This window comes from Culex pipiens, chromosome 1 (assembly GCF_016801865.2).
Source record: "Culex pipiens pallens isolate TS chromosome 1, TS_CPP_V2, whole genome shotgun sequence".
Classification (NCBI taxonomy): Eukaryota; Metazoa; Arthropoda; class Insecta; order Diptera; family Culicidae; genus Culex; species Culex pipiens.
In genome coordinates, this window is record NC_068937.1 from 31036012 (window position 1) to 31063790 (window position 27779).

At 35.3% G+C, this 27779-nt stretch overlaps 1 protein-coding gene across 3 annotated transcripts in view; it reads left to right on the forward strand.

Moving 5' to 3' along the window:
- The first annotated feature begins 11966 nt into the window (after positions 1-11966).
- Positions 11967-27779, forward strand: part of LOC120427968 (mitogen-activated protein kinase kinase kinase 15) — a 60084-nt gene continuing 44271 nt past the window's right edge. For 2 of the 3 annotated variants that reach the window (XM_052707805.1, XM_052707809.1), the window contains exons 1-2: positions 11967-12402; positions 16820-17496. In XM_052707805.1, the coding sequence (XP_052563765.1) occupies positions 17406-17496 (91 nt within the window). In that variant the 5' untranslated portion in view covers positions 11967-12402; positions 16820-17405. Of the gene's footprint in view, positions 12403-16584; positions 16719-16819; positions 17497-27779 lie in introns of those variants that run through there. The other variant, XM_052707806.1, reaches the window with a different exon arrangement.

Below are 27779 nucleotides of genomic sequence, written 5' to 3' on the forward strand. Positions count from 1 at the left end.
AACTTTAAAAAAATCGAAATGTTTGGTCAAATTATGAAAAACAAATGTTATGATTGGAGTTTATAGAATAAGCCTTAAACTACCAATAAAAACAAATACTGGTACCGTCTTAACACGGGAAAAAAATAAAACAAAGGGAACAGCAGATGGAATAAAATGTTTAAATGATTACTTCCCATCCAAAATTAATCAATCTAAAATCACATTTTCAACCAAACACAGCACTTGCTCCACCCAAATCAAAAAGTCAAACAATTTACGCCGATTTCGAGCATGCAAATTTATAATCATAATCTTAAAAATAACCATAACAAAAATGTGTAACACCTCCGCCATTCCGTTGAGAAAATCTTGTTTCTTTTGCGGTCAATTACACACGCACATGAACGCCGGCTGCTCTTCGTTTTGTGTGTTGAACATGCCTTTTAAATTTAACTTCTCTAATCAAATTTAATTGTTGATCTTCAGTGCAATGCATTTCGTTACTGAATTTAGTTCTAACTATAATGCTTTAGTTTTTCAGATTTCTCATTTCTTTTTAAATTACTTAAATTACTTTTCGAGTTGTATTCATATTCATTTGTCACAAAATTGATTACAATTTTGAAAGTTCAACTCCATCGCAATCGCCAGCAACGGTTGGTGGTGGTTCAGTTATGGTTTGCCGCGGCACGTCACGTATCCATCAATTCTGCAAATTGAAACTGGTCCACGTGGTGCGTGGTTTGTACGATTCTTATACGGGGCCCATTATTCAAATGACCACCAGCCCACGCCATCAATGCTTTTACGCACAACTTTTCAATCATATTTCACAACCGGGTGGGTGAGCTTTATTTGCACTATCGCAGAATGTTTTCAACGTGAAACAAGTTGTTTATTTTTATTGAAAATTTCAAAACATTTCCAGATTACTCACAAAATTATAAGTTTTGGGTCTTTTATGGTAGTGCAAACCTACACTACAGCCAATTACTTCACCAACGAAATATCAGTCAAGATAACGATCAACTTTCCAGCAATAAACACCGAACCGAGCCAATAATTGGCACGAGTTGGCCCATAAAATTTTCCTCAAAATCACTTATTGGGTAATTTTTCACTCGCTAGGAACGAAGGCCGTTAACCTTCATTTTGCCAAGTCCAACCTTAAAACACAGATCAACGCGTTATGTCACAGACAGTCAGAGAATTTATATTTGCGCAAAAGTGCTCTTTTTTGCAGAAAAAAAAGTCTGTGGTGAATTCAAACCTGCCGTGGTGAATTTGATTGCAAACTCACCAAACATTCAAAATGTTCGTTGAAAATTGGAAGCTAATTGATTTGCAAACTTAAAATATGTCTCTTTGTTTGTGTCGATTTTATCTCACCCAAAGGCAAGGTAACTACCAGCAGGTAGAGTGCAATTTTGTGGTGCAGTCGAGCAACCAAGCCGCCTAGCTTTTCGATGGCAATCTATCACTCACTGTGGGGAGGAGGTTGGTGAAAAGCTCACAAACTGCAACGATGATTTAATCTATAATCTACACACAAGTGCATCCATTGCATTGGGATCGGGTAGTTTATCTTTGTTTAAAGGTGGACGGGTATTTGGAAAATTGCGAATTTTCAGAAATTTATTTATATGAAATTTCAATTTCCAAAATTTCAGAATGAAAAATATATTTCAATTTAAATTCGGAGATTTTTTTTGCATTTTCACTAAACTATATGTTTTCAAAAAAAACGTTGAATTTGTTTGTCTGTCAGTTTTACGTCAGTTTGAATATTATGGGCACTATCACAAATATCTAAAACCTTTCCAAAATAATTACAAATTTGTTTTTTGAAAACACACAACTTCGTTACAAAACTAGTAGTAATAGCGAAAAATGATCTAATTTTGCACTACGGATGTCAAATCACTTTGAATGTCTTAGACATTACTAGGGCAATTTTTCGCGATTTCATGGAAGCCTCGTAATCCATAAAATATTCCCCTGGCCGTAAAATTTGGTAAATGTTGTGATTGCCGTGAAATTCGAAAAATTAATTTATTTATTTTTAACTCTAAAATTTTCTTTTTGCTGAATACTCCCACTGAGAATTTTGGCTCGAGCCTCGAATCGATCTGGCTCGAGATCTCAGTGGGCTATGACAACTAACATACACAGAAAAAAATGGTAATATTCGTCAGGAAATGATGACAAATTTGTGTCAAAAAATGATTAATTTTACCTCAGAAACGATGAATTTTCATCAGTTTTTGATGAATTTTCATCAGATTCAGAGTAGTTTTTGCTTTTTTCTACAATGTATTTCTTATGGAGCGAACTGTCAAAAACTGCTCGACTGTGGGTGCTCCATTGACATGCCGTGAAATTTCATTATTTTAAACATGTAAAACCACTAGCTTAAGACATAACGAATGCAATTGCCATGTTTTTTTTTCAATTTTCAAACATTCAAACTTTTGGCAAGATACAGCGATTTTACTGGGAAAAGTTCGATTTTACGCAGCACTCGGAAGTACATGGTGTACTTTTCAACAGAAACGGGATGAATCCCGCATAGGTCGGTTTTTATATGTGAGAAGCTTATTCCGGAATTGAATTCATAGGACAGAGTGCAGCGCAAAATCAAACTTTTTTTCAGTAAAATCGCTGTATCTCGCCAATCGTTTACTTTAGTTTGAGGTCTACATTGATTATTATGTAAAATTGCCCGGGGAAAACGATGATGATAAAATAAAACAAATAAAAATATAAAGAATTGTTCAAAACTGAATTTTTAACTCTTAAAACGTTAAAATATAATATTATGGGGCATTTAAGGGTTGACATTTTATTTTTATCGAATTCCTTGGACAATTTTCTATAAAATGCAACCTGTAGAAAATCTTTTGCTCAAATAGTGGCAAAATTATGATTAAAAGAAAAACAAGTTTTTTTTTATAAAATCGTCAAAAAAGAGGGCGGTGCCAAAAATAGAGGGATAGTCCAATGAGCACCAAACTTGGGATTTCTGTTAACTATCGATAGATGAACGTTCCCTTCAAGTCGTGTCCAAAAGTGTACTCAGTTGGCCTGAAATGACCCACATCGAAACTTGAGCATGAAACAATGCATATAATATTAGTTGCTGGCATCTGGGTTGAATCAACAAATTCTAAACTAATCTTAAATTTCAATTGACAGGTTTTCTTTACTTCCTTTCTTAATACTTTTTTTTATTTTCAAGCTCTTCTATAAAAAATAAATAAACAAAAGAAATGTATTTATTAAATTAAATCACAGTGGATTAGGGCGGAAAAAACGGAAAAAAATATAATTTGAATCCTGGAAATTCCCGGGATCCCGGGAAATTTTTAGAACAATCATAAAATCTATGTTTTTCATTATATTTGTTTTGTTTTCAAGCTTATCATCAAAACCATTAATTTGTGATAATCTACATTTCAATCAAAACAAGAACAGAAGTTTTGTTAAAGCTTAAAAATAAAAATAAATTATTCTTTACTGCTCCATGGATTTTAAATAAACCACAAAGTTTAATCCATTATGTTGGAAGTTAAAAAAGTCTTTCATATTTATATTTTTTATATAAAATGATTAGAAAAGCTTAAAACATCTATTTGAAAATGTTAAAAAATAACAAGAAACAACAACAAATAAAATGGTACCAGTCAGTGTAAAATTTGAGATAAGTTTAGAATTGCATGCATTTTAAAAAAACACATATTTTAAAAATTATATTTATGTCTCTACAATGGGAAAAATCGAGGTTATACATGTAAATAGGTACAGTTTTTTGTTCTATTCCTGGTTTAACCGAAATCAATAAAAAAACGTTACTTAATCCACCGGAAGGTGGTTGCTGCCTTCCTCCTAAAAGCCTTGCAACCACACACTACGAAAGCTTTGGCTAACGCTTACTTAGTAAAGACACTATACATCTGAGTGCTGCCATCTAGGTATGATAAATTTAATGAACCATTTGAAAGCACTGCAGTGTTTGTGTGCGTGCACTGAGCGTAGTTCCGACAGCTATCCGCCGGAGCTTTCAAATCATGTAAATAATGACCCTTTTTAGTATCAACCAAAACAGTTTTTCGAACATATCTTTTAAAGTACTGCACCAAGCCGGATGAAATTTAAAAAAGACTTAAAGAACCTGAAGGCAAATCCAAAAACATAGATCCGGACAAAATCGGTCGAGCCAGTTCCGAGAAAAGTGAGTGAGAAAAAAAATTCTACGTCCATCCACACGCACAGACATTTGCTCAGAATTTGATTCTGAGTCGATATGTATACGTAAAGGTATATCTGGGAGGCTTATTTAAAAAGTTCAATTTTTGAGTGATTTTATAGCCTTGCCTCAGTGAGGTGAGGAAGGCAAAAATCAAAACACTATGCGAAATAATGGCATTTGTCCTGATTTGCCCAAGATGCTGGTGTTTGATGAAAAAAAATCGAATATGATATTTTTTTCAAATTTTAGATCATCAACAAAATATTTAAAACGCTGGGCATTTTGCGAATCAGTAAACCAAAATTTTGATAATTTTCCTTAATAAGCTGATATATGCCAAATACAAATTTTAATGCTTAAAAATATTATTGATTACTAAGTATTGAACTGTTCATCTTTTTCCACAACTAAATCTGAATATTGTTTTGAAGACCAAAATTTGATTTTATTTTTCGATTTTGGGAATTCCCGGGATAAAATATAAAAAAAAACCTGGGTTAGGGAATTCCGGTTTTGGAAAAATCCCGGGAATTCCTGGGATGGACGCACTACAGTGGATTTTGGTTGATTTAAGCACAACCTCAAAATAAAAAAAAAAATATTTGACGTTAAGTTATCAAAATATTACAATAAAGTTAGTAGGCAGAAACAAACAAATTTAAGTATTTCAAAAAAGATTTAAATAAAATCCGATCTTTGAAGTAATTTTTTTCCATTTTTATTGATTCCAGAAGATTTTCAAACATTGCAAAATGTATAACAAATGTTCTTTTTCAATCCAATCGAATCCAATACGCTCAAAAATATATTTTAAAAGTTTGAAATTTTTAAGATTTGACAGACAGTTTACACTTTGCGGTCTTCAAATACGGTTGTGCAACAACTGTCAAATAACTTCCTCAAAACATGTTTGCTTCAGGTTCCACGGTGTGCGGAAGAAAGCAAACGCGTATAGTCACAAAATAAGCCACAGATTTACTATTGTTCCGACTGTGTGCGTGTGACGTCATGTTTGGTGCACCAACCGTGCGCGATGGCAGAAAGCACTGCTGGTGGTGGTGATTATCATATTTTAAGGTGATGCACCGGCTTAAAATTGCCATCGTTAGTTCCACCAGGCATGATGCGAGAGCGTAACCGATGAAAATCTGTGACAGAGACTTCAATTTTGAGGTTTTAAGTTTATTTTTAGATTGCAATCAATGTTCATTTTGCTAATATTATTATTAAAAATCAAGTCAGGTTTGAAAATTATGACACTAAGAGAATGTGACAGCAAAAAGTAACTTATCGTTAGTTCTAATGTCTATGGTGAGTTAAACGCATTTTAAAATAGATTTTATAAACGGTAAGAGGATATTCAGTTACGTATTGCAAAAGTATTGGGAAATTCTAACTGATCCCCACCCCTGCACTTGACAGAAGCTTACCTTTACAATTATTCTCATTGGTTGCATTCTGGCACACCAACGTAAACAAAGCCTTAGAGGTAACCGCCTGTCAAACGCAGTGTCGGACCCCCGCAAATTTCGCCGAACTTTCACTCGCCGGGATTGACCTCGTCGTAGCCAAACGGTGATGCGCTTGCGATTCGATCTGGCCTCAACCGTTTCGGGGCCAATTTTTGGCACCCCCTTTCGGCCGCTTTTGATGCCTTCGCCGACGCGGTTACGATCCGGATCACGTAATAATGAACACGTAAAGCTCCGTGCCGTGGAGTCGTCGTTTGAGGTGTAATTTTGTGCAATGACTGCGACGACGACGCTTTGGAAAGAAGGTATGAAGCGTTCAACCTGGTTGGTTGGCAGCATTGAGAAGGTCGAACCCCCCCCGGTACGGACTTGCGGCGGATTTGAATTTCTATCGGCGGAACGGAACGCGAGGACAACGCACAGGCACAGGCGGGTTGTCGTGTAACTGATATCGGTGCGTGACATACTCCGAATGGTTTGCGCGCAAAAACAAATGAGGGAAATGGGGCCATTGTCTCGGGCCGGGAATGAGGATTTACATGGAACTGAACGCTGAACGAGACTTTGTTTTGTATTGATGGACTTGCAGGTTGACTCGATTATTCATAGGTTTTGTGGATTAAATTGTTTTAGTTTTTAGTTTTTTTCATTTCTCAAAATATTTTCTAAATCAACATTTTAAGGATGGGAACTAGCTATAATCGGAATCTCTTCAAGTAATTTCGGGAATTTGTTCTCCAAACAATCAAATATCCGGTGCAGGAAGGTGCCAAAATCCGTCTAAAGTTCATCTCGATGCGATCGTGCGATCTTCTCTCGAATTTACGACCCTGTCGCGCACGCCATGACAGATAGCATAAATGCGAAAAACGCGTCAACCACTTTTGATCATCTTTTTTGTTCTTCTCTCAAAACCGTGGGAAATGGTTCACCACTGCCAATGTTTTTTCTCTTTATTTTTTCGAAAAAGACCCCTCTTTCCGGCCACCCCAAAAAAATTGGCATACAATGCCTTCATTTGGCTGGGTGGCGAAGAAATTGTATTTCCTGCGACTTCAACGACCACGGCGGGTCATGAAAACGTCAACATCTCAAATTCAAGGTTAGGTTCTGCGCGAGCACGCGGTCAAAATGCTTTGAAAAGACGCCAATTAACACTAAAGTTGGATATTGTGAGGCTTTTTTTAGCTGTCGTTTTCGAAATTACCACCTTGCCTGGGCTGAGCCACATGAAATGCACAAATGTTGCACTTTTTGGTTTGGTTAGCCGGGTTCCACATTTGCAATTTAACGAACACGACATGGAAAAATGTTTCGTGCAGGTTACCTTTGTGTTTCACATACTTTCAGCATTTAGGGAAATAGATATTCAAACGTAACTTATGGATAACCCCTATTATTTTCTAAACACTTTGAATTTTAACATTTTAATCATTTTAACAAAATTTTACAACCAAATTCATCCTATTATCAAAGCACTTTTTAGCCGAACTCAATCACCAAACAAAAGGGCTAGTAAACGGTTGCGGAAAGCTTTTTCAGAGAAATCAGACCAGTTGACAGCTTCGTTTGTTTCATTTTCATGAAGACAGCCCAAGCCCAGATAAGTCATCTTAGGTTCCTTCCTTTTGTTCACGAAAAGATAACTTTAAGCATACAATTCATCAAGCGCATTTCTCACACGTTGAACTCTCGTGGCGACCTGCAATATCTGGTACTGCCTTTTTTGAATTTCAAATCGTGTTTTGGAGTGTGTGAGATAATTTAGGTTCACCTTGAAAGAAAACGTTGCTGCATGGTAAGGAAATAAACGGATTAGCTTGTGTAGTGGTTTAGAAAAATCTCGAAATAGCGTAAAGGTAAGAACAAGATTGTCCGTCAGGACTGAACGCAAACGCAAAATTTTGCGCCTGTCGTCATAGCCTGATTGACATGATTAAACTGTGTTAGAGTCGATTTTAAGCTCAACATTTTGCCATGCGCAAAGCGGACTGTCAAACTTTCTGAGCGTTTTTCTTGAAACACCGAGTTGATTTACGAGTACCACGATATCTCAAGATGGGATGGACCAAATTGGCTGAAATTCGGGGTGAAGACTCTCAAGACATATCCCGTGTGCATGACGAAGCCCAATTTTAAAATTTTGCTTTTTTTTAAACGCGAAAATCCAAAACTGACGATTTTTTTATATAAAAAACAGAAAAAATATATTTATCTTTTTCAAAAATATTTTTTTTTGGAAATCGGCCTTCGGCATGCACACAGGACCGGTTTAACGAGCCTTCAAGGCAGTGTTAAGATATCGTGGCACCCGTTTTTTGAAACTGCTTACTTTAAATAGCTGTATCTCGGCTTCAAATTTGTTTTGATATAGATGAAAACAGATTTTAAACAAAATTAAGTGTGTGCTCTGACTTTTTTTTCGTTTTACTTATATGTAACCCCTTAAAGCCAATAAAAAACTGTAAAACTTTCACGTCTCATCCAATCAAAAGTAAATAAACAATACCCTAATTTATAAATAAGACAACACTACAATTTTAAAAATATCAAACGATGAAAAAAAAATCTAAAAAACAAAATAAACGAGTAGTTCATGCACGACCCGCTGCGTGCAACACTTTTCTGTCGCATGACAAAAGTATGCCGCTAGTGAACGGGAGGTGGCAGCACCGACGGCCAACCCATCGATGTTGCACACATGCTTGCGCAGCATGTGGATGCACGAAATTGTGAAACTTTGATGATTTTTTGAAATGATCTTTTATTGAATGAAGCTATGTTTGTTCAACAACATTTTATCTTTGAATTTTATCTCGAACCGTAATAATTCAATAGTATAGTTGTGTAACCGAATATTTTGATTCAGTTTCTGATAGGCTTTCTATCAACACTACAAATTATCAGTAATATTGACAACATTTTGGGACCATTCATAAACCACGTGTCCACGAGGTTTATGGATTATTTTGTTCAAGTGGCAAAAAAGTCCAACTAACTATTTTATTAGTCGTGAAAAATACAAGTAGAAAGATCGATACACGCGATCTTCTTCTAGTCTTCGTAGTATTTGTAGGGATTGCGGTAGTTATTTCTGCGTGATTTTCTCTTTGCTGGGTTGGTATTGTTTGCAGATTTCGAAGACTTTTTAGAAATTATTTTTTATTCTGGGAAAAAAACAAAAAAAAATGACTTGGGAAGGAAACGTTATGAAAGTATATTGAAAAGTTTACAATTGAATTTACAAGTTTTTCTAAATATGATTTTTTTCAGTTTTATTTAATCACATTTTGATTTTTATAGAAAATAATTAAGGAAACAAAATTTATGGAAAAAAAAAATATATTTTTTTAAGAATATGTGTTATAACTCATCAAAAAAAATGAAAAACTAGATAACTAAAAAATATTATGTTGAGTAAAAACATATGTAATTATATTTAAAAACTAGAAAAAATAGAATTATTAGAACTTTTTCATTAAAAAACAACTTTTTTTTTGGTTTTTATCAGAATTTCATAACCTTGAAATTTATTCAAATGTTGAGTATTTTTAAATAATTTTAGGGGAAACTTACAAAACAAATTAAAATTTCATGACATGGTTGGATGTTGTCTTGCAAAAATTAATATCCAAAACATTAAGGGTACAAAAACGAACGAAGTTGACTTTGTAGCTATCGGCCACCATTGCTAGTACCAACCACTAGTGTCTTCCTTTTATCACAGCTTTTATCTACAAGGACTTCGCCTCCCTAGGCTCCTAAGTGTATGAAAGTATGGCACGGAGCGACGGCACCAAATACCCATATTCACACAAAGAATTTTAGAGCGCCCGCCGCGGGATTCGAACCGGCGACCTCTGGATTGTGAGTCCAGTGCGTGGTCCGATTGATCCACACTGGCGGGACTTAAGGGTATATCGGAAACATATTTTCTATGAAAAGAAAAAACATCTGAGATATTTTTAAATGTATGGCGTACATGAAATTAATTTTAAGAATAGTACTTTTAGCAACAAGTTGCAAAAAGAGGATTTTTCAGCACGAGTCGTACATTTACCCAAAGAGGTTCACCGAGTTGGATAAATACGACAAGTGATGAAAAAATCAAGTTTTGCATCGACTTCCATGCAACACTTTTTTTTGCAATTAGAAAAACAGCCTTTTTACAGAATAATAAATAAGTCAAATGTCCATGTATTATTCAATGAATCGTTTAAATTTTAAGCGTTCATTTCAGTGCTGAAAAATAGAACTTTTCACCTTTTGTTTTAAAAAGTGTTACTATTCGATTCTGTTATTTTTGGTAGAGAAAAGAATGACTTGAAATGGTTATAATTTTATGACCGCATGGCAAAAATGTTATTTTTTGTCTGGATTGATATTGAAAAATATTATTGCAAAGCATAAAAATGAGAATAATGTTGCCAATGGTACTGAGGTATCGTTAATTGAACAATAAAGGTTTATTTTAATATTATTTAAATAAAATTCATTTTTCTTATTTACAATTCATATACAATGCAATATCGCAGCAACTGGTTTACGGCTTCTAAAGTGTCAAGAACAGGAATAAAATTCAAAAAAGTCAAAAATAAACTAATTTTAACATTAAATTTACCTTAAATGTGGCTTAAATTGCTTTTATTTGAAAGTGATTCATTTTATCAAACAATAAAAACACATATTGATTAAAAATTTGATTCAACTTTAAGTTTGTCGACAACATTTAAGTTTTTTGCTAATTCATGATTTTTCTCAAATTACCAAACTGTGATTTTTTTAAATCTATGTCTGATAATCTCAAAAATTTGTCATTTTTGGTTTCCTAAAATATGTAAAGGCTAGTATGCAGATCGGAAGGAAAGGGGTCAAGAAACAGCTTTACGAACAGCAGAACAAAGGAGAGGGAGCGATTTCTTGGGGCTTTTCTTCACCCTCTCTGACTTGCTTGCGCTGCCGCTGCTGCCCATTTGATTTTTTTCTTGACTGGTTTCTTCCGAAGTGCGTATACCGCTTAAAACAAAATTGTTTTCTTCTACAACTTTTCTAAAGACGCCAAAACGATCAGAAAGTCACAATTTTTATATGGATAAAAAACTGATGTCGGTATCCGATTTTCAGGATGTTTTTGTGTGTGAATGATTGTCCGCAAGGAGGGAGGGGGCGTCTGAAATTTAAAAAAAATGTCCATACGCTTTCGCTTTGTATTTCTACATTTGTTTTTTGTAGAGAGCCTATATGGAGAGGCGAAATGTCACTCTCAGGGTTCCAATCGAACTGTCAAATCGGGGTTCCAATCGAGCAACAAGATCATGCAAGAACAAGGTTGGAATCAATTTAAAATAATTTTGGCAAAAAACGAGACTTATAACAATTATAAGTATTGTAAAACTGTTGTTGATAATAATCTGGTAGTTGTCTGGTGCCAGCACCAAAGAAAAATTACAAGTTTTTCAACCTTAAATTTGAATGACTTTGGGTGTTTGAAATTTCTCCCAGAACATTTCATTTCCCTATGTAGCTGACTAGAGGTACATATTCAAAAACAGACAAAAGCAATTCGCGATCAAAAGCTCAAAAATTCCGACAGGTGGCGCAAAGCATCAAAGAATGACGATTCAAATTTTCGCTGTTCGGTTACATAGGAATGCAAACTTAAAATTGAATTTACAGCTCATAGAACAACTTTTGAGAAAAAATTCAAGTAGTACGATTGTTAACTCTTTGCCCTCTATAAATTAACGCAATAAAAAAAATTGAAAAAAAAATAATTTTGAAAAAATAATATTGTTAAAATTGATAAAGCATCAAAAGTTAACAAAGTATCAGCTCGATTTTTTGCTCAAAAGTTGTTCTCAACGCTGGAATTTAACAAAACAGAATTCGCATACATAACCTCAAAGGGCGGAAATTTCAATCGACATTCTTCGCTCTGTTCTGCTACTCAACACTAGGTGTCGCCTGTCGTTTGGCTCTTGAACGGCAATAAATAAATGATTTATTGGGCCTTTTCAAAGCAAAAACGGCAGATTTCAAAAGTTGGCGTCAAATGCCTTCTTTCGAAAAACTCTACAGAACATTCTTGCATAATTTCCACCTTCTTTGCACAGATCTTTCCACACAATCAAAACCATTTCTGGCATCGCTCGCTTCCCCGCAAACGTCAAACTCGCTTTCAAAAGCAAAAGCAAAACACGCACACTTTGTTCCGTGGTCGGCTCCTCGTCGTAAAGTCGCATATTTTCGTCTGTCGTCCATCGTCCGGCGTGCTGCTCCGTGTGGAAAAACGCAATTTTCCGGCGAAAAACGTCGCGAGGGTGCCAAACCCGAAGTTCAAAGTGCGTAAAACCATCAGTCAAGGTCAGCTTGGTGGGTTGATGGTTGTTTTCTGGGGCGGGTGAAAATGTGACGAGATTTGTCGTGAAATTGAAGTGGGTTTAGTGAAGGCAAGTTTTGAAAGTTTGTAGCAAAGGCAGAGGAAAATCTGTGACATAACTTAGCCGATCGGTTTAAATGTGTTGGTGGATTTAGTAATAATATTATGTAGTAATTTAAATGATTAAAGATTAGTAGCCGATGTTTGCTGAAGACTTAAAACTGTTTGGAGGTCAACGTACAGAAAGTTTTCGACCATGAAGCCGTAAACAATGGCTTTGTTTTGTCCATTTGAATAGAGCAACAACTTATAATACAAAGGTAAGTCCTAACCTTGGTCTACTTTCGCTTTGCTATGCCAAAAAATCGCAAAAATGTTTATTTGAACTCAACATACCTTCTAGAGATCCCCTTCAAAATGTCCCATTCAATTACTCTAGACTTCTGCAAAGAATCCAACCAAAGTAAGAAAAAGTAACTCCAACTAACCCATTAAAAAGCCCCCTCAAAAAAACCATCGCTGGTGTGCGTGTTACAATCGATCATTCGCTGCAATGCGGCACACGATCTCCACCAAGATCTGTTTGTGTTTTTGTGAGCTCCACCACCGATGTCCACGACCAGCAGCAGCGGACCCGCAAGAATGCAAAATATAAATACAAAATACACAGCTCTCTGGGTTTAGTTTAGCGATATTGGTGCCGTGGCGGCGGTAGGACATGTGCGCGCGACCAAAACAAACAGGCAAACGGAACGACACGGGGACTAATAAGGAAGGTCTGGTTCGGGCCGTGGGATTGACTTGTTGCATGTGCAACAGTGGTGCATTAAATATAGAGGAGAAAATATTCAAACGTGTTCTGGACTCATTGTTTTCTGAAAAGACATGAGAATTTCATTAGGGCAGCGAATTACCAAGAAATAAATGAATTAACAACAACAACATGAGCATTTCACAGCAGGGATCGATCCCCCGTCCTTCAATTTTCAAGCTTAATTTCTATCCACTTAACCGTGAACTTATACAGTCGAATCTAAGAATTGGAAGAGTCGTTACAACTCGCCTCGAGCAAAATTTACTTTAGGATACTGTGGAGATTTTCCCTTATCCTCTTAAATTAGTAGTAAATCAACAATTCCCGTCATCCAACTCCCCTTATCCTTGTCCCTAGTGTTCGCTGGAGAAGGGAACGACCGACAATGGACGGCTGTCATGGTGCGAATCTGGTTAAGGTGGAATTGGTTCTACTCCCAATGATCAATTGGGTCCTAAAATGAAGCTTAGATTGCTGATATTATTGTTTACAGCGATAAAGCTTATTTTTCTGAGTACAATGACCCTTTGTACGAGCACAAAGAGTTTAAAATGGATTTTTAAATCAATTTTGAAAAATTAACCTCGCGGTCCTTCTTGACAGAAAAGCTCTTACTTGACAGCTCGTTCCAAGGGGACCATAGTTGATCCATCGAAAAAATGTTGTCTTGTCAAAAAAAAAATTTGCATTAAAATGAAAAAAAGTGATCAGAAATGGTTTTTAATCGTGTTTTTTAACGTTGTACATAAAAATTGACATAGAACTTTAGTACCCAATTCCCAGGAAACTTGGATTTGGACATTCATCTCATTGAAATGACGAAGTCCAGTCTGCGTCTCTCCAAGCGAAGCGAAAAAAAATACCTTTCAAAACATATTTAGTTTCATTGACAATGAATAGGCTGGTGAAGATGCAGGCCAAAGATTGATACCTAAGAGCATGCAATGGCACTGACCTTGTTGCGTGCTCTTCGGTTGACGTCTACGTAAGGAACATTCTGGAAGGAGCGCAACTAACTACATCCGTAGTTCTGTTAGATCATCCGAATTATCTTGATCAAGACAGTATAGCTCTGGTTCCTTGCAAGTGTCCTATTTTCTTACCTCCACGTTGGCTTGGTTTTCATGATGACCTAGCTGGTGGCCTGTGGAAACGGATCGTAAACCTTTAACCACCACGGGTCAGAGTCGAGACGGCTAAAAGAAAGGGGCGCGACAATGTGGGAAAGGGAAGTAATTTGTGATTGTAGACGGTATTGTTTTGATTCGCAGTATGTTGAGTCAACTGCTGTGGATGTACCTGAAACAACGCACAACGGGGTTTCTCTTCTCTTCATTCTCAGCTACCACCTATTTTCTATTTTTATTTTTGCTCTATTGATTCCCACTTTTTCACTGATTCTTCTATTTAATATCATTTGATTTTGATTTTACTAACTTTTGATTCTCTTATCTCTCAAAGCATTTCCACTCTTTTTTACCAATTGAGACTGCTGTAACAAACTTTGTTTTTTTTTTTTTTTTTTCTTAAACATATACTTTTCCTTAATGTACTAGTAATATCAAGTCTATTTATCATTTGCCTAATCTTTTTTGATTTTATTGCGAATTTATTTATTTGAATAATTCTTTATCTGTCATATAAATTATCGTTACTTTAATCTAAGCTTGTTTTGTATCTCTATTTATTAACTAATGTCTAATTTTACATCTAATACATCTAGCTTCTCATTTTTATTCTTTAAAATTCGCTCATCATTCTCTTACTATTGATTCTTGATTTTTATAAAATAAATTCTCTTTTACTGTCTATTGTTTTCAATCTTCACCCTTTTTTCAAACTAGTGAGGTTTGAGCCCTTACTCAATTTATGGAATGGTTAAAGGATTAACACAAATATTACCATTGTACTTTTGGTAAACTTTTATAAAACGCTTAGGACCAAAAATTGTAACAAAACACCGCGACAAAAGAAATATCAACATCTAAACACGACTCAACACTAGGGAAGATTTCAGGAGAAAACAATACACAGTAAATAACAATTAGTTTTTGAATTCAAACTAAAAATAAAACAGTTTTTTGCTTTAATGAAAATTGACAGGCACACTATAAATGGTTAGGCGCTTATACTTACATCAAACCCTACGTAATGTACCACCCCCGGCCGAGTTAAAATGCGTAACCGGAAAAGAAGGTGTGCATGCCTGGCACGAACACTCAAAGCGTGTTCTAGCGTGCTGCTCGTACTGACTCAGAGCAAGGGTGAGATGTAGGTGTAAGGGCAGTGCGTGTTCGTCGGGAACCTGGTGCATAAGATCGGTCAAGGCCCGTTCTTACACTGAAAATTGCGAATTGCGAATTGCGAATTGCGAATTTCAATAGTTGATTGCATATTAAGTAATAAAATGCATATTGGCCGCCATTTCGGTTTTTAAATTTTAACCACATTAGCGTAGTTTAGGGGTCATACAATCAAATTTTAGGTTATAGAATCAAAATTAGACCCAGATTTTGTTTTTTCGTGGTTCGATTATCCAAAGTGAAATTTTTCAGAGGCCTTCGGATAATCGAGTCTGGACTGTATTTATACTTGAAAGCATTGAAATATTAACAGAATATCGCAGAAAGATTTTAAAAATCGCCGATAGGAATGATGGATTGACGCTATCGTTTCGACGATAACAATAACCATTACCGTTGTCGTTTCCTGTTGTTTCCTGCACATAATATGTCATTTTATCTGTAAGTGTATTCAGCTTTGTTGTTTGAATTTCTTTTTATTACTAGCTTATCTTATTAACTTTCTCTGGAAACGCGGTGCGCTTAAATTGGTTCAACCAAATAATTTTTTGAAAGAGGTAGTTTTTTTTTTGCAAAATTCGTTAAAATAGCTTAAATGTTTTCGTGGGTTTGGGGTTTTGGTAATTATTTTGACCAAGGAGCTCCCTTGCCAAATTTGAGCGAAATCGGTGCACTTTTGATCAGGTTTGACGAGGATTCGCTAAAAACATAAACAACATGCCATTTTCCAAAATTGTGTTGCATGAAGATTCATGATAAAAGAGAGCTAATCAGTACACGCTTAAATAGTTTCAATGAAAATTTAAAAAAAAATCCGGATTTTCTGGAGGCCTGTACTCTGTACGAAGCTATGATGTTTACCAATGATCAATGGTGCTGAATGACTTTTTTGGTTTCTTTGGGAAGCGTTCCAGAAAATCAAAAACAAAAGGTTAATCCCATTTATGATTTTCGTAGACATTTGTTCAGCTAAAAATTCAAAAATTAGAAATTGCTTTCATAACCTAAAACAGTTCATATTTCAATCGTCGCCATACGTTTTGTTCTGCTACTAAACACTAGATGTCGCATATTGTTTACGCCTACGACAAACATTTAAGCGGCCAGGCCTACATCGCAGTGTTCATCGCAGTGATGTTTCGTTGAACTGGAAAGAGTTTTAGTAGAACACCGAATAGCCATGACAGAAAAGTTTTTTTCTCGGAGGCACCTTCGAATTCTACAAACCATTAATCTTTCAGTTTCCAAGTCGCGATCGTTCGTTCGTGCAAGGCGACACCAACACCATCGAACCGTCACCAGACTTGTTGTACCGCTCGCTTACTTGCTTGCGGTAGACCTAGCCACACTAGTGTATAACCCAGCAGTACGAGAGTAGCGGCGATAACTCTGCACTAGATGCACCAACCAAAGCCAAGTGCTAATATTTTGAAATTGTAAAGCGACAATTACGCAAAACTACGCGCACGACACCTCGCGAGATATTTTTCTTGCTTTTTTTTCGTGCAGCGTTGATTCTGTAAGCACGCGAGTCTGACCACTTCTTCACAGATTCAGAGCAATTCAATTAAAAAAGGCAGTACGGTAGTGTCTCTAATTCGATTTCTTTCCCATTTGCAGTGATTGACCTGTTGCAGCGCGAGTTGGACGTCGTCGTTGGTTGAGCAAGGAATTCGCTAGAATTCGAAGAACGCAATCAACTCTTAGATCAGAAGTGGCTCTCAAGTGGACGACAAATGATTATTTAACGAGGAGAAAGATAGTGTTCGACAGTGGAGGACTCTATTATTGGCACCACTCCACACGGCAGATTGGCATTACGAGGAGGTGGCCAAGGCGCCATTCGCGAGTGTCGCGAGCGTGGGTGGAGATTCAAGTCGTGGGTCGACGACGACTACGAGAAATCAAGTTTCTTTTGTGCACGTTGAACTAGATTAGATTGTGTGGTTTGTCCAAAGCCGGATTCGTGATCGTAAAAGGACAACGTTCAAGTTTAGATCGGTTAATTCAATCGCAGGAAAAAAAAGAAGAAGCAAACCATGAAGAGCTAGAACAACCGTCCTCCTAGGAAAGGTCGACACTTTCTTCCAAGTTGTTGCAAGTTGCATCGAGCGAAAACAAAACAAACCTGGCAGCCGAACCGGAAATTGCGACGGAGGAGGTGGAGGTGACTGTGGTGGTGGTGGGCGCCGTCCAGGTCGTGAGCATGGAACCCGAGGAGGAGGAGAACGAAGACGGCGGGGACCTGTTGAAACAGGTTGAAGAGTGCGAGGAGACGGGAGACGGCGAGCAATCAGGTAAGAAGGGTTTTTGTTTTGTTGTCTTTTATTTTTTGCGCGAGTGGTTTTATGGCAGTGTTGGTGAAACACGGAGCAAGTGTGTTTCTTGATAATTGAAGTGGGTTTTTTAGTGGCGCGACGTCGGGGGTGTAGTGGATTTGAACAATTTGAAATTGCTAAATAAAACTACTTGTTTAAAATATTCAAGTTTTATCGAAGACCTCCTAAAGAGTCTCCTTCTCGTCAATACAAAATATATCTCGATTTTTGTAAAGATTCGATTCGTTGACTTGACTCTGGGTGCTAATATTTTAACCAGAATAATACTCTGAAGGTACAGGACACAAAATGGTATCTAAAAAGAAAAGAGAACACACCAAAAACCTTTTACCTTTCCTAGAAAATCGTCCAACAATAAGCAAAACTTCTTCCGGGATACCGTGGAGAATTTCCCTTATCCCCTGAAAACAGTGGAGAATCAACACTTCCAGTTAAGATCTGCTTCAGATGGCATTGATTCTATTCCTTTTTATGACTTATTAGGAACCTAAATTCTAGCTATAAGAATCCTGGTATTTAAATGGCAATACGCATCGCGCTGTAAAAGGGGGTCTTCAGACAATTTGATTGTTTCCCGGTACAAACAAAACTATATAAGAACAGTAATAACGTACATTTACACACTGTGCTTCAAGGCTACGCCCAAACAATCCTGAGGATTTGGGAAGGATTGAAAAAATCAAGGTTGTTAAGCGATAGAATTATCGTCTAACGATAACGATAATGGTTATCGTTATCGTCGAGACTAAAACCAATCAAATTATGTTGAATTTCCAAGCTTCCCCTTAGTATTTTTTTTGATAATATTTCAAAGTATAAATACTAAAAAATATCACAAAGTATCGTTTTTTACAGTACCGTCAAATTTCAACAAATCTCAGCATTTTTGTATGACCCAATCTCACCCCCAGACCCAATGCCACCCCTGATGACGTTACTCAAATTTTTATAATTCGCTATATGGGTATCAAACGATTTGAAATTTTGCATGTATTTTAACTGTTTTAGAGTTTATTGAAAGAAACACTCGAATTTTCACCAAAAAAAACGTATTTTCTCGAAAATACTCAAATTTGTATAATTCGCAATATAGGTTTTAAACGATTTAAAATTTTGCATGTATTTTAACTGTTTTAGAGTTTCTAAATATAATACTTAAATTTTCACAATATGTCGTACTTTTTTAAAGTACTCAAATACTCATGATTTGCAATATGGTTTGATACAATGCGAAATTTTACCTGCGTTTTCATTTAAAAAAAAAACTCTAAAACAGTTAATATACATGCAAAATTTCGAATCGAATCCATATTGCAAATTATAAAATTTGATTTTTTTTTATAGTAAAGACGGTGTTTTGTTAAAATTTGAGTATTTCATTCAAAAATCTCTAAAACAGTTAAAACACATGCAAGATTTCGAACCGTTTGATATCCATATTGTGAATTATAAAATTTGAGTTTTTTTGTAGGAAATACGGTATTTAGTAAAAAATATAGTATTTCATTCAAAAAACTCTAAAACATCAAAAATACATGCCAAATTTTGAATTCTAAAACTTTGAGTATTTTGTAGAAAATACGGTATTTTGTAAAAATTCGAGTTTTTCATACAAAAAATCTCAAAAATAGTTAAAAAAAACATGAACAATTTCGAATCAGTTGCTACCCATATTGCAAATTATAAAACTTTAAGTATTTTCGAGAACATACGGTATTTTGTGAAAATTCGAGTATTTCATTCAAAAATCTCAAAGATAGTTAAAAACATGAACAATTTCCAATCAGTTGCTACCCATATTGCAAATTATAAAACTTTGAGTATTTTCGAGAAAATACGGTATTTTGTGAAAATTCGAGTATTTCATTCGAAAATCTCAAAAACAGTTGAAATACATGCATTTCAAATCGTTTGCTACCCATATTGCGAATTATACAAATTTGGGTATTTTCGAGAAAATACTGTATTTTGTGAAGATTTGTGTATTTCATTCAAAACACTCTAAAACAAGTGAAAATGCATGCAAAATTTCGAGTCGTTGGATACCCAAATTGCAAATTATAAAAATGTGACTTTCAAAAAAATACTTTGAAACTTACCATATTATCAAAAAATATGAACGAAAGAAGCTTGAAAATTCAACATAATTTGGTTGTCCACGATTCATACAAAATTGATTTTTTTTTTGTATGGACAATTGTTCACGAGATTTCCAAAAAAACTCCACGTGATTTGTGGATGGTCCCAACACAAAAAAGCTCATAGAGAAACGGAGCTAACATAATCCCAATTCAGCACATATTTTTTGAAGTTTTGTTTGAGAATATTTTAGATTTTTTCCTAAGAACACATTTGTTTTCAAAAGTTGTAAATCTGGCACAAGATTTTGCATATAAGATTAAAATAAGCTTTTTTTTTGGGAATTTCACCTTTAGTTATGAAACGTCAAATAAAAAAATCGGTTTTCTCTTCCGCGTGAATATTTTCTCTAAAAACCTTTAATTTTACTGAAGACACCAAATCGATCATCCTTACTTAAGATACAATTATTCGTATTTTGTATGACCAGCTCGCAAAATTGTATGGAGCTTTGCATGGTTGTAAAAATATCAAACTTTCAGATCTCAGCGACTACAATTATCATGCCTAAACACCTGGGATGGAATAATCGCAAAAAAACTCTTTCCTGAACATTTCGAAAAAAATAATCATTCAGTCGAAGATTTTTTGTGATTTGTATTGTTTGCTAAATTAATTTAATTGATAATGTTTTTTTTCGGTTTTCATTATACTGATCAGGGTTGTTAAAATATCAAAATATCAGCTCTCAGCAACTACAATTATCTCGCCTGAATATTCATGCCTCAAATACAACTGCTCTTCTCTCTTCATTGAAACTTTCAGAACCGAACATAGCCGAACACGTTTTCGTATTCACCCACTCGCGATTGACATTTTCCTTTTCTCTCTCATTCTCGCTTCCACGAACATCCTACCGCAACAGCGTTTAACCACAAAAGCCGCCACAAAACCAATTTTGCAAACGCAGTTTGAAGGGGCGTCATGCGTGGTCGGCTCCTAATCGCCATCTCGCGTTCTCTCATAGCAGTTTTCGGAGAGATTGAGAGACTCAGCGGTGAGAGCGCATAGTCGAGGAAAAGGGAAGGAGTGATAGAGAGAGAATGGCATCGCTGGGAATCACGAGACACAAGAAGAGATCTCACAAGCTATAGTGACGGCCGCTATACTCTCGGATATTTTTGGTGCAGAGATAATCTATTGATAGCTTTTCTATCACTCTTTTGCAACACTGATACTGATCTTTCTTGCGCAAAAGAGTTTTACGATTTTTTCTCTTGATGAGCGTCAAAAGATAGTCTCCTGATGATAATTCTACCATCGCCGCTAAATACTAATGCCCCAAGTATCACTGCTCTTTTTCCGTCTTGATACTCTCATAGCCGATCATAGACGACATCGTTTTTTTGTTTTCACACACTCGCGATTGATATTCTCCTTTTTCTTCTCATTAACAATCATCCCCCCTCATCAGAGCTAAAGCAGAAAAGCCGCCACAAAACCAATTTTGCCGCGTTTTTTCATTGCGCTTTCCTGAGAGAACCAAATAATCTTTGGTGAGAGAGCGTTGGCGACGGAAAGAGAATGCCTTTGCCAGAAATCACGAGCAGGGTAGGTAAACCATCACCATCGCACTATCATTGATGTATAATTCGGTGCGTTCCTCGTCTCTTAAAATTTCTCTTCTCTTTCGCAGCCGAGTGATGGTCGGCTTGCTATCGCGAATATCAAAAGCCCATCACATCGACGAGAAATACCCTCTCGCTGGCTCCGATGGAAGTATGCTGTATACATACACTGGAGCTCACGCACACAAATGAACTCATTTCTACAGGGCTTACGGGCGAGAGAATTTCACGATTGCTCTTTCTCTTACTTTTTGAGCGAGGGGACTGGCTGTGTGAGAGATTTTTTTCCGTCTTACGCATCGGTTTGTTCGTTGCTCGCTATTTCACCGGCGTCGTTTTCGCTTTGCTCTCTTGATGCAGTTTTGGGAGAACGCCAAAAATTTGATGATTTGAGCGAGGGACGATATCTAAATGCCCTCGCCATCGGCGAGGAAACGAGTAAATACCATCCCTGATCACGAGACAAAGGAAAAGATCTCACAAGTTATAATGACGGTCGCTATAGTTTCAGATATCGTGGTGCAGGAGTGAGATGATATTTTTTTCTATCACTCATTTAAAACACTGGAGCCTAGTTTGAAAAAAATTAATGATGCAAAATATATCTTCAAACGACACATGGCATGCATGGACCACAGAATTTCATTCGAATAAAAAAAATTCAAAATTAAAAATCTGGAAAAAATGTGAAATTCTAGGCAAAAATCGGCCCGAAAAATCAAAGGAGATCTTCCTTTTCCAAAAAAAAAACAAATTATAGGGGAAATATACCATTTCTCAGCCGATTTGTATAATCGGCCTATCAGCATTTTGATCATGAATTACAACTTTCATAAAGTATTTCAAAATTCATTTTTTTCGCTTTAATTAAGCTATTCTCTTCTCAGGGTGACCACCCAAATCCATGTTTTAAATTCCCGACTTTTCCAGAACCATATATAATAGGCATTTCTTGCCTAAAAAATATTTAACAAAATATCAAAATCAACTATCAAACAAAATTTAAAAATAAGTTCAGAAATCATATTCTTGATAGTTTTAGTAAGACTAAAAACTTAACAATAAATTTCTGAAAAATTACTTTAAAAATAGAAGCACTCATTGTATTGATTCAGAAGAAAAACATAAATAATCAGTCTTTTAAAAATAACTGTATGCTTAACAATAAGTATTGTTTCAATTTCAACGTTTATTTTAAAAATTGCCAAACATTTGGGTTTTGTACTGGAAATGCGCAAAGGGGGTAGCAAAATATGAGAAAAAAACATCTGAATTTTCAATTTTATTTTTAATTCTGTCTTTATCAAATACAGTTTTCAGTCGTTCAAAACATTTCGAAATATCTGATCTTACCAGGTTTCTTTTTGAATTTATTAATTTTAGATTTTTAATTTAATTAAATCAATGGTTATTTATCTGGCAACTCGAAATCTAAGGTTCCGTGAAAAATGTAAGTGACAATGATCTTAGGTTAACATTGAAAAATTCTTACCACAAAAAAATAATTGCCCGTCTAAAACTTTTTTTTCAGAAATTAAAAATAAATTTAGCCGAATCTAAATTTTACAATGGTCATAATTGTTGAAATTGAGCTCTATTTTCTTATTGGTTTATCGTTAGCATTTAGCTTTGTTGTTGTTGTTTAAAGTTAGATGTTACACAGCAAAAAAAAAGTTGAATTTTGGAACGTTGAAAATATGGTAGGTTGAAGATTACCCCTTTTTTTGAGTGACCTAAAAAATGTATGGAAATGTTAACCTGATGAATATTCACCAAAAATTGATGAAAATTCATTATTTTCTGATGTAATATTACACATTTTTTGACACAAAATCTGTCACCATTTCCTGATGAATATTACCATCATTTTTTTCTGTGTACCATTTGTTTTGTTTATCAAAAAAAAAAATATTTGATTTATAAAATATATTATGATAATCTGTTCCAAATGAATGCCATCATAATTATCCAATATTAATTAGAATTTTGAATACCTTAAATAGCCTTCCATCCTAAAGTAGATAACTTAAACTTAAACTAAAGTGCTACAGTCATATTGAGTGAAATTAATTTGAAAATTGTACAAATTATTACAAAATTATTCTATAGTTAGAAAATAATTTTCAAGCAAGTATTCTTGCGATTCCCGACTTATTGACAAAAAATAGCAAATTCCCGACTTTCTCGATTTCCCAAATTGAGTGGTCACCCTGCATACTAAGCATTTTTGGGCTCACTAAACCAAAATATTTGTGTACTGGTGTCGAATGCATTTAAAATTGCTTTTTCATTCAAATGTTAAAATAGTAGTTTATGCAACAAGTTGCAAAAAGAGGATTTTTTCAGCACGAGTCGTACATTTATCCAACGAGGTTCACCGAGTTGGATAAATACGAAGAGTGCTGAAAAATCAAGTTTTGCTACGAGTTCCATACAACATTTTTTGCAATTCCAAAAAACACACACTGAGTGAAATTATATGTAAAATTTTCATGTTTTTTGTCAATAAATCGTTTAAATAAAAAAAAAATATTGAAAAGTGTTACTTTACGAAACAAGTTCTGAAAAGTTCAACTTTTCAGCACCCATTTGAGTGCTGAAAAGTAGAACTTTTCAGAATTTATTTTGAAAAGTGTTGCTATTCGATTCTGTTATTTTTGGTACAGAAAAGTAGGCTATTTCGTCGTTCAAGAATGACAGGAAAAGTAAACAGTTTCACGACGGAATTGCAAAAATAATTTTAATTTGTTATTTTATAATTTAAATTTTTATACTTTTTTTTTTTGATACAATTCTGTTGGTCAATAGAATAACGAGGATCGACTTCATTGTGTCCATTGCCAGACTGACATATAATGCCATCAAAATCAAAACATCACTGAATTATAACCAATGTAAACATAAAGTTATACAATTTTGCAGATTTTCTTAACTTTAATTCCCTGGGCTTTGTCATAATGAGTGTCATAGGTTTGATGCTTGTTTGGCAAAGAGTATGATTTGATTCGATGTGGAATTTAAATCGAAGTGTTCAGTATATTGCTGAAGCTTCCATTTTTACACATGGACACCACTTCATGCTGCGAGAACCCACTTTGGCGTAGTCTCAGGGCTTAATCGATGGCCGGTAAGCTGTCATCGAGACAAGGAGGTTCTCTGATAGTGGAAATATCACATTTGTACAATGAACCGCTACATATGTGATTTTTCCCTATCTTAATGCGGGTGTCAGGTTAGGATGCGGGTTTAAAAAAAAATAGTGTTTGTAGAATTTAGGATTTTAACTATAAATATCAACTTTTTATACTTTGCCTTTAGTTATTTAGGGACTAAATTAGTAACAGTGAATTTAGTAATTCTATCAGAATTGGTGATTTTCATTCAAGTAGCATAAAAACCATCCTGATTTGTCAAAATTTCCATAGAGTCTCGATCAATCAATAGTGAAATGATATCGGACTAAATTCGTTGATCTGTTGAACTAACGGTTGTCGGATTATGATTGTATCGACCATTGTTGCGAATCGAGGATCTACTGGAATTCTGACGAACAAATGGTCGTCTCTTTTTCAATTCACGACTTGTAAAATATCTATAATAAAATATATTTTTTTGTTTTTTTAAAGGAAGCCAGACAGGTTTTAAAAGAAAGGTTTTTTTTGGTTAATAATTAAAATGTCGGGGATTTAAGATAAGAGTAGCTTTCGGATAGGTTGCTTTAAATCTTGTATTCAATTCAAGTTAGGTAGTTATTCGCAAATGAATATTTGGACTTATATGAATAATTGAACATTTTGGACTTATGAATAACACACAACTGTGCATTTATTCTAGAGTCAGATCCATACAGCGTCAGTGTTTATTTGGTCGAAGTGTACTAATTCATTGGCAGATCTGATTCTAGTTGTAATGTACGACAAGACTACTGACGGACGTGACAGGACGAGGGCCCAGTTTAGAGGTTTCGACATCAACGATGTGCGGCTAGATCACCCTCCCAAAAAAAAAAAAAAAAAACAATTTTGCAGATTTTCTTAACTTTAATTAAATTTGCTTCAAAAAAAACCTCAACCACTATCCAAGGTTAGCACACCCACGACGAATCGTGGCGCGGTTTTGACCGCACACAAACAACGCAACACTGTGTGTGTGGGGGCAATTCAAAGCTATAAATAACTCCGTTGGGGCAATGTTTTGGCTTTAAATAAACTCGTCGAATAACCGAACCGGTGTACCGGCGTGACTTGATCGCTGCATGTTATTACTTTTTTTTTGTTGGTGGTTTGTTGTGGCATGTTATAAGAACATAAAATTTTGGGAAAATATAAACAATTTTGACGGATTCTGTTGTTCAATACGTGATAGATAACAATAATTTAAAGGTGAAACAGTTAATTTCATGAAAATACCTCAAAATAAACAACAAAACAAAGACTTAAGTCAAGATTGCAACGAACTCAACCATATATTATAATAACACGAATTAGTCGCAAAACTGGGCCAATTTCGCCCTTAAGTACACCCTTCAACAGTGTACTTATACGACCATTTAATACCATTTAATTGGTCACCTTAACCACAGCTGCTGCTGCAGTTTTCTGTGCTCAGACTTAGTTAATTATTGCGGTCACAAAATGCCCCCTCGGGCACAAGGCTCGGCCACCATGGGCAAACCTTGTTTCAAAACGCACAAACTGGTTCTAGATCTTCAAAATCACTAAAAATAATTCAACTTTTCATGAAACTGAGTGTGCACTCAAGGTGCTGTTCTATTTGCTATTACTATTCTTATCAAACCAAAAATTCCAAGCATTCCTGCAAGATATTCTGATAGCAAGAGGAAGAAGCCCCAGTAAATCTTATCAAAATAACCCCACACAAACTAATGACCCTGCAAACTGCACCGGCACTCAAATCTAGTCCGACGATAACGAGACGACCGTATTAGCATCCCATAAAGTGCTAATAAACAAAGTCAAGAGAATTAAAAGTGAGAAAAACCCAATTGACTCAATGAGTGTGCCCCCTTCCGTCCAATCGTGTGTACTGGACGTGGTCAAACAGGGCTTCCAACAAGAAGAGACACGATTGAAAGATCTTCTCTTTTTTGCACTAGTGTGTCTCACTGCAATAGTTCCCTCTAGTTGTTGTTAAGTATTTAATATTGCCACAGTGAAAGAGGCGTCAATTGGACCGGGGTTGATTTGTTACTTTTTTGCCCACACACACACATTCACTCACAAGATTGATGGTTTGTTTACTTCCACTACAATCAAACGTGGTCGCGGATTCACTCTTCCTCTGTTGTGAGCAGGGTTGATTGATGATGATTGGAAAAGTGACTGAAATGCATTTATTGTTTCGGGTTCGATGATTTCAATAAAAAAAAAATTTTTGAGCTAAAAACTCAGATATTGATAAATTAAAATAAGTTTGAAAATGTTTTAAAACTTACAAAATATGGTATAAAAACTTTACAAGTCTTATAAAAATCTCATGAGCAATCCTCTACGAAATCGATCTTTTTTTTTTAACTTTAATTTTTGTATTTTTTAATCTGGCACTTTTTTGGTGCCTTCAGTATGCCCAAATAAGCCATTTTGCATCATAACTATGTCCATATAATTTTCCATACAAATTTGGCAGCTGTCCATACAAAAATGATGTATGAAAATTAAAAAATCTGTATCTTTTTAAGGAATTTTTTTTATCGATCTGATATCTTCGGCAAAGTTGTAGATGTGGATATGGACTACATTGAAAAAAATCAAGTTTTTGTGGCAAAAAGTGAAATTAAAAATGACCAACAGTTGTTTTTTACCGTATATCATTTTTATTCCTTTTATGATTCATTCCTTGTCCATACCAACAAATTTGCCGAAGACAGCAAATCGATCAAAAAGATACAGATTTTTGAATTTTGAAACATAATTTTTATGGACAGCTGCAAAATTTGAATGGAAAATTATATAAAAAACGGAATCGACTTAACACCTTATACTGTGGCCCTCTTAAACCTTGCGGTTTCGTCAACGGATCCACAGGCGTGTATCGTTCTTTTTGCGACAAGACTCCGCCTCCCGGGTCTCCTAAGGGGAGAGGGCACCGAATACCTATATTTACGCTTAGAATTTTTTGGAAAATTATATGGACAAACTAATGATGCAAAATGGCTTCTTTGGACATACCGAAGGCTCCAAAAAAGTTTCGGCCAGATTAAAAAATGCAAAAAAAATCGAATGACCGAAATCTGAGAGAATTGCTCTCATAATAGAGTTAACAAATTTAATTTTTTTCATGGCAGGGTTCCCAGATTCTCAAAGTTTATTATTCATCGATAGACCTTTCTCAGTCCAAACTCGATTATCTGAAGTTCGAATATCCGAAGGGCTTGAAGAAAGTTAGGATAATTCAATCAAACTTTGTTTAATATTTTAAAATTTCTTATTGCTAACCAAATTTCGAAAAATATTTGCAACTGTCTTAAGCAACAACACAAAATTCTCTCAGACTTTGAAAGCTGCTTATTGTAGG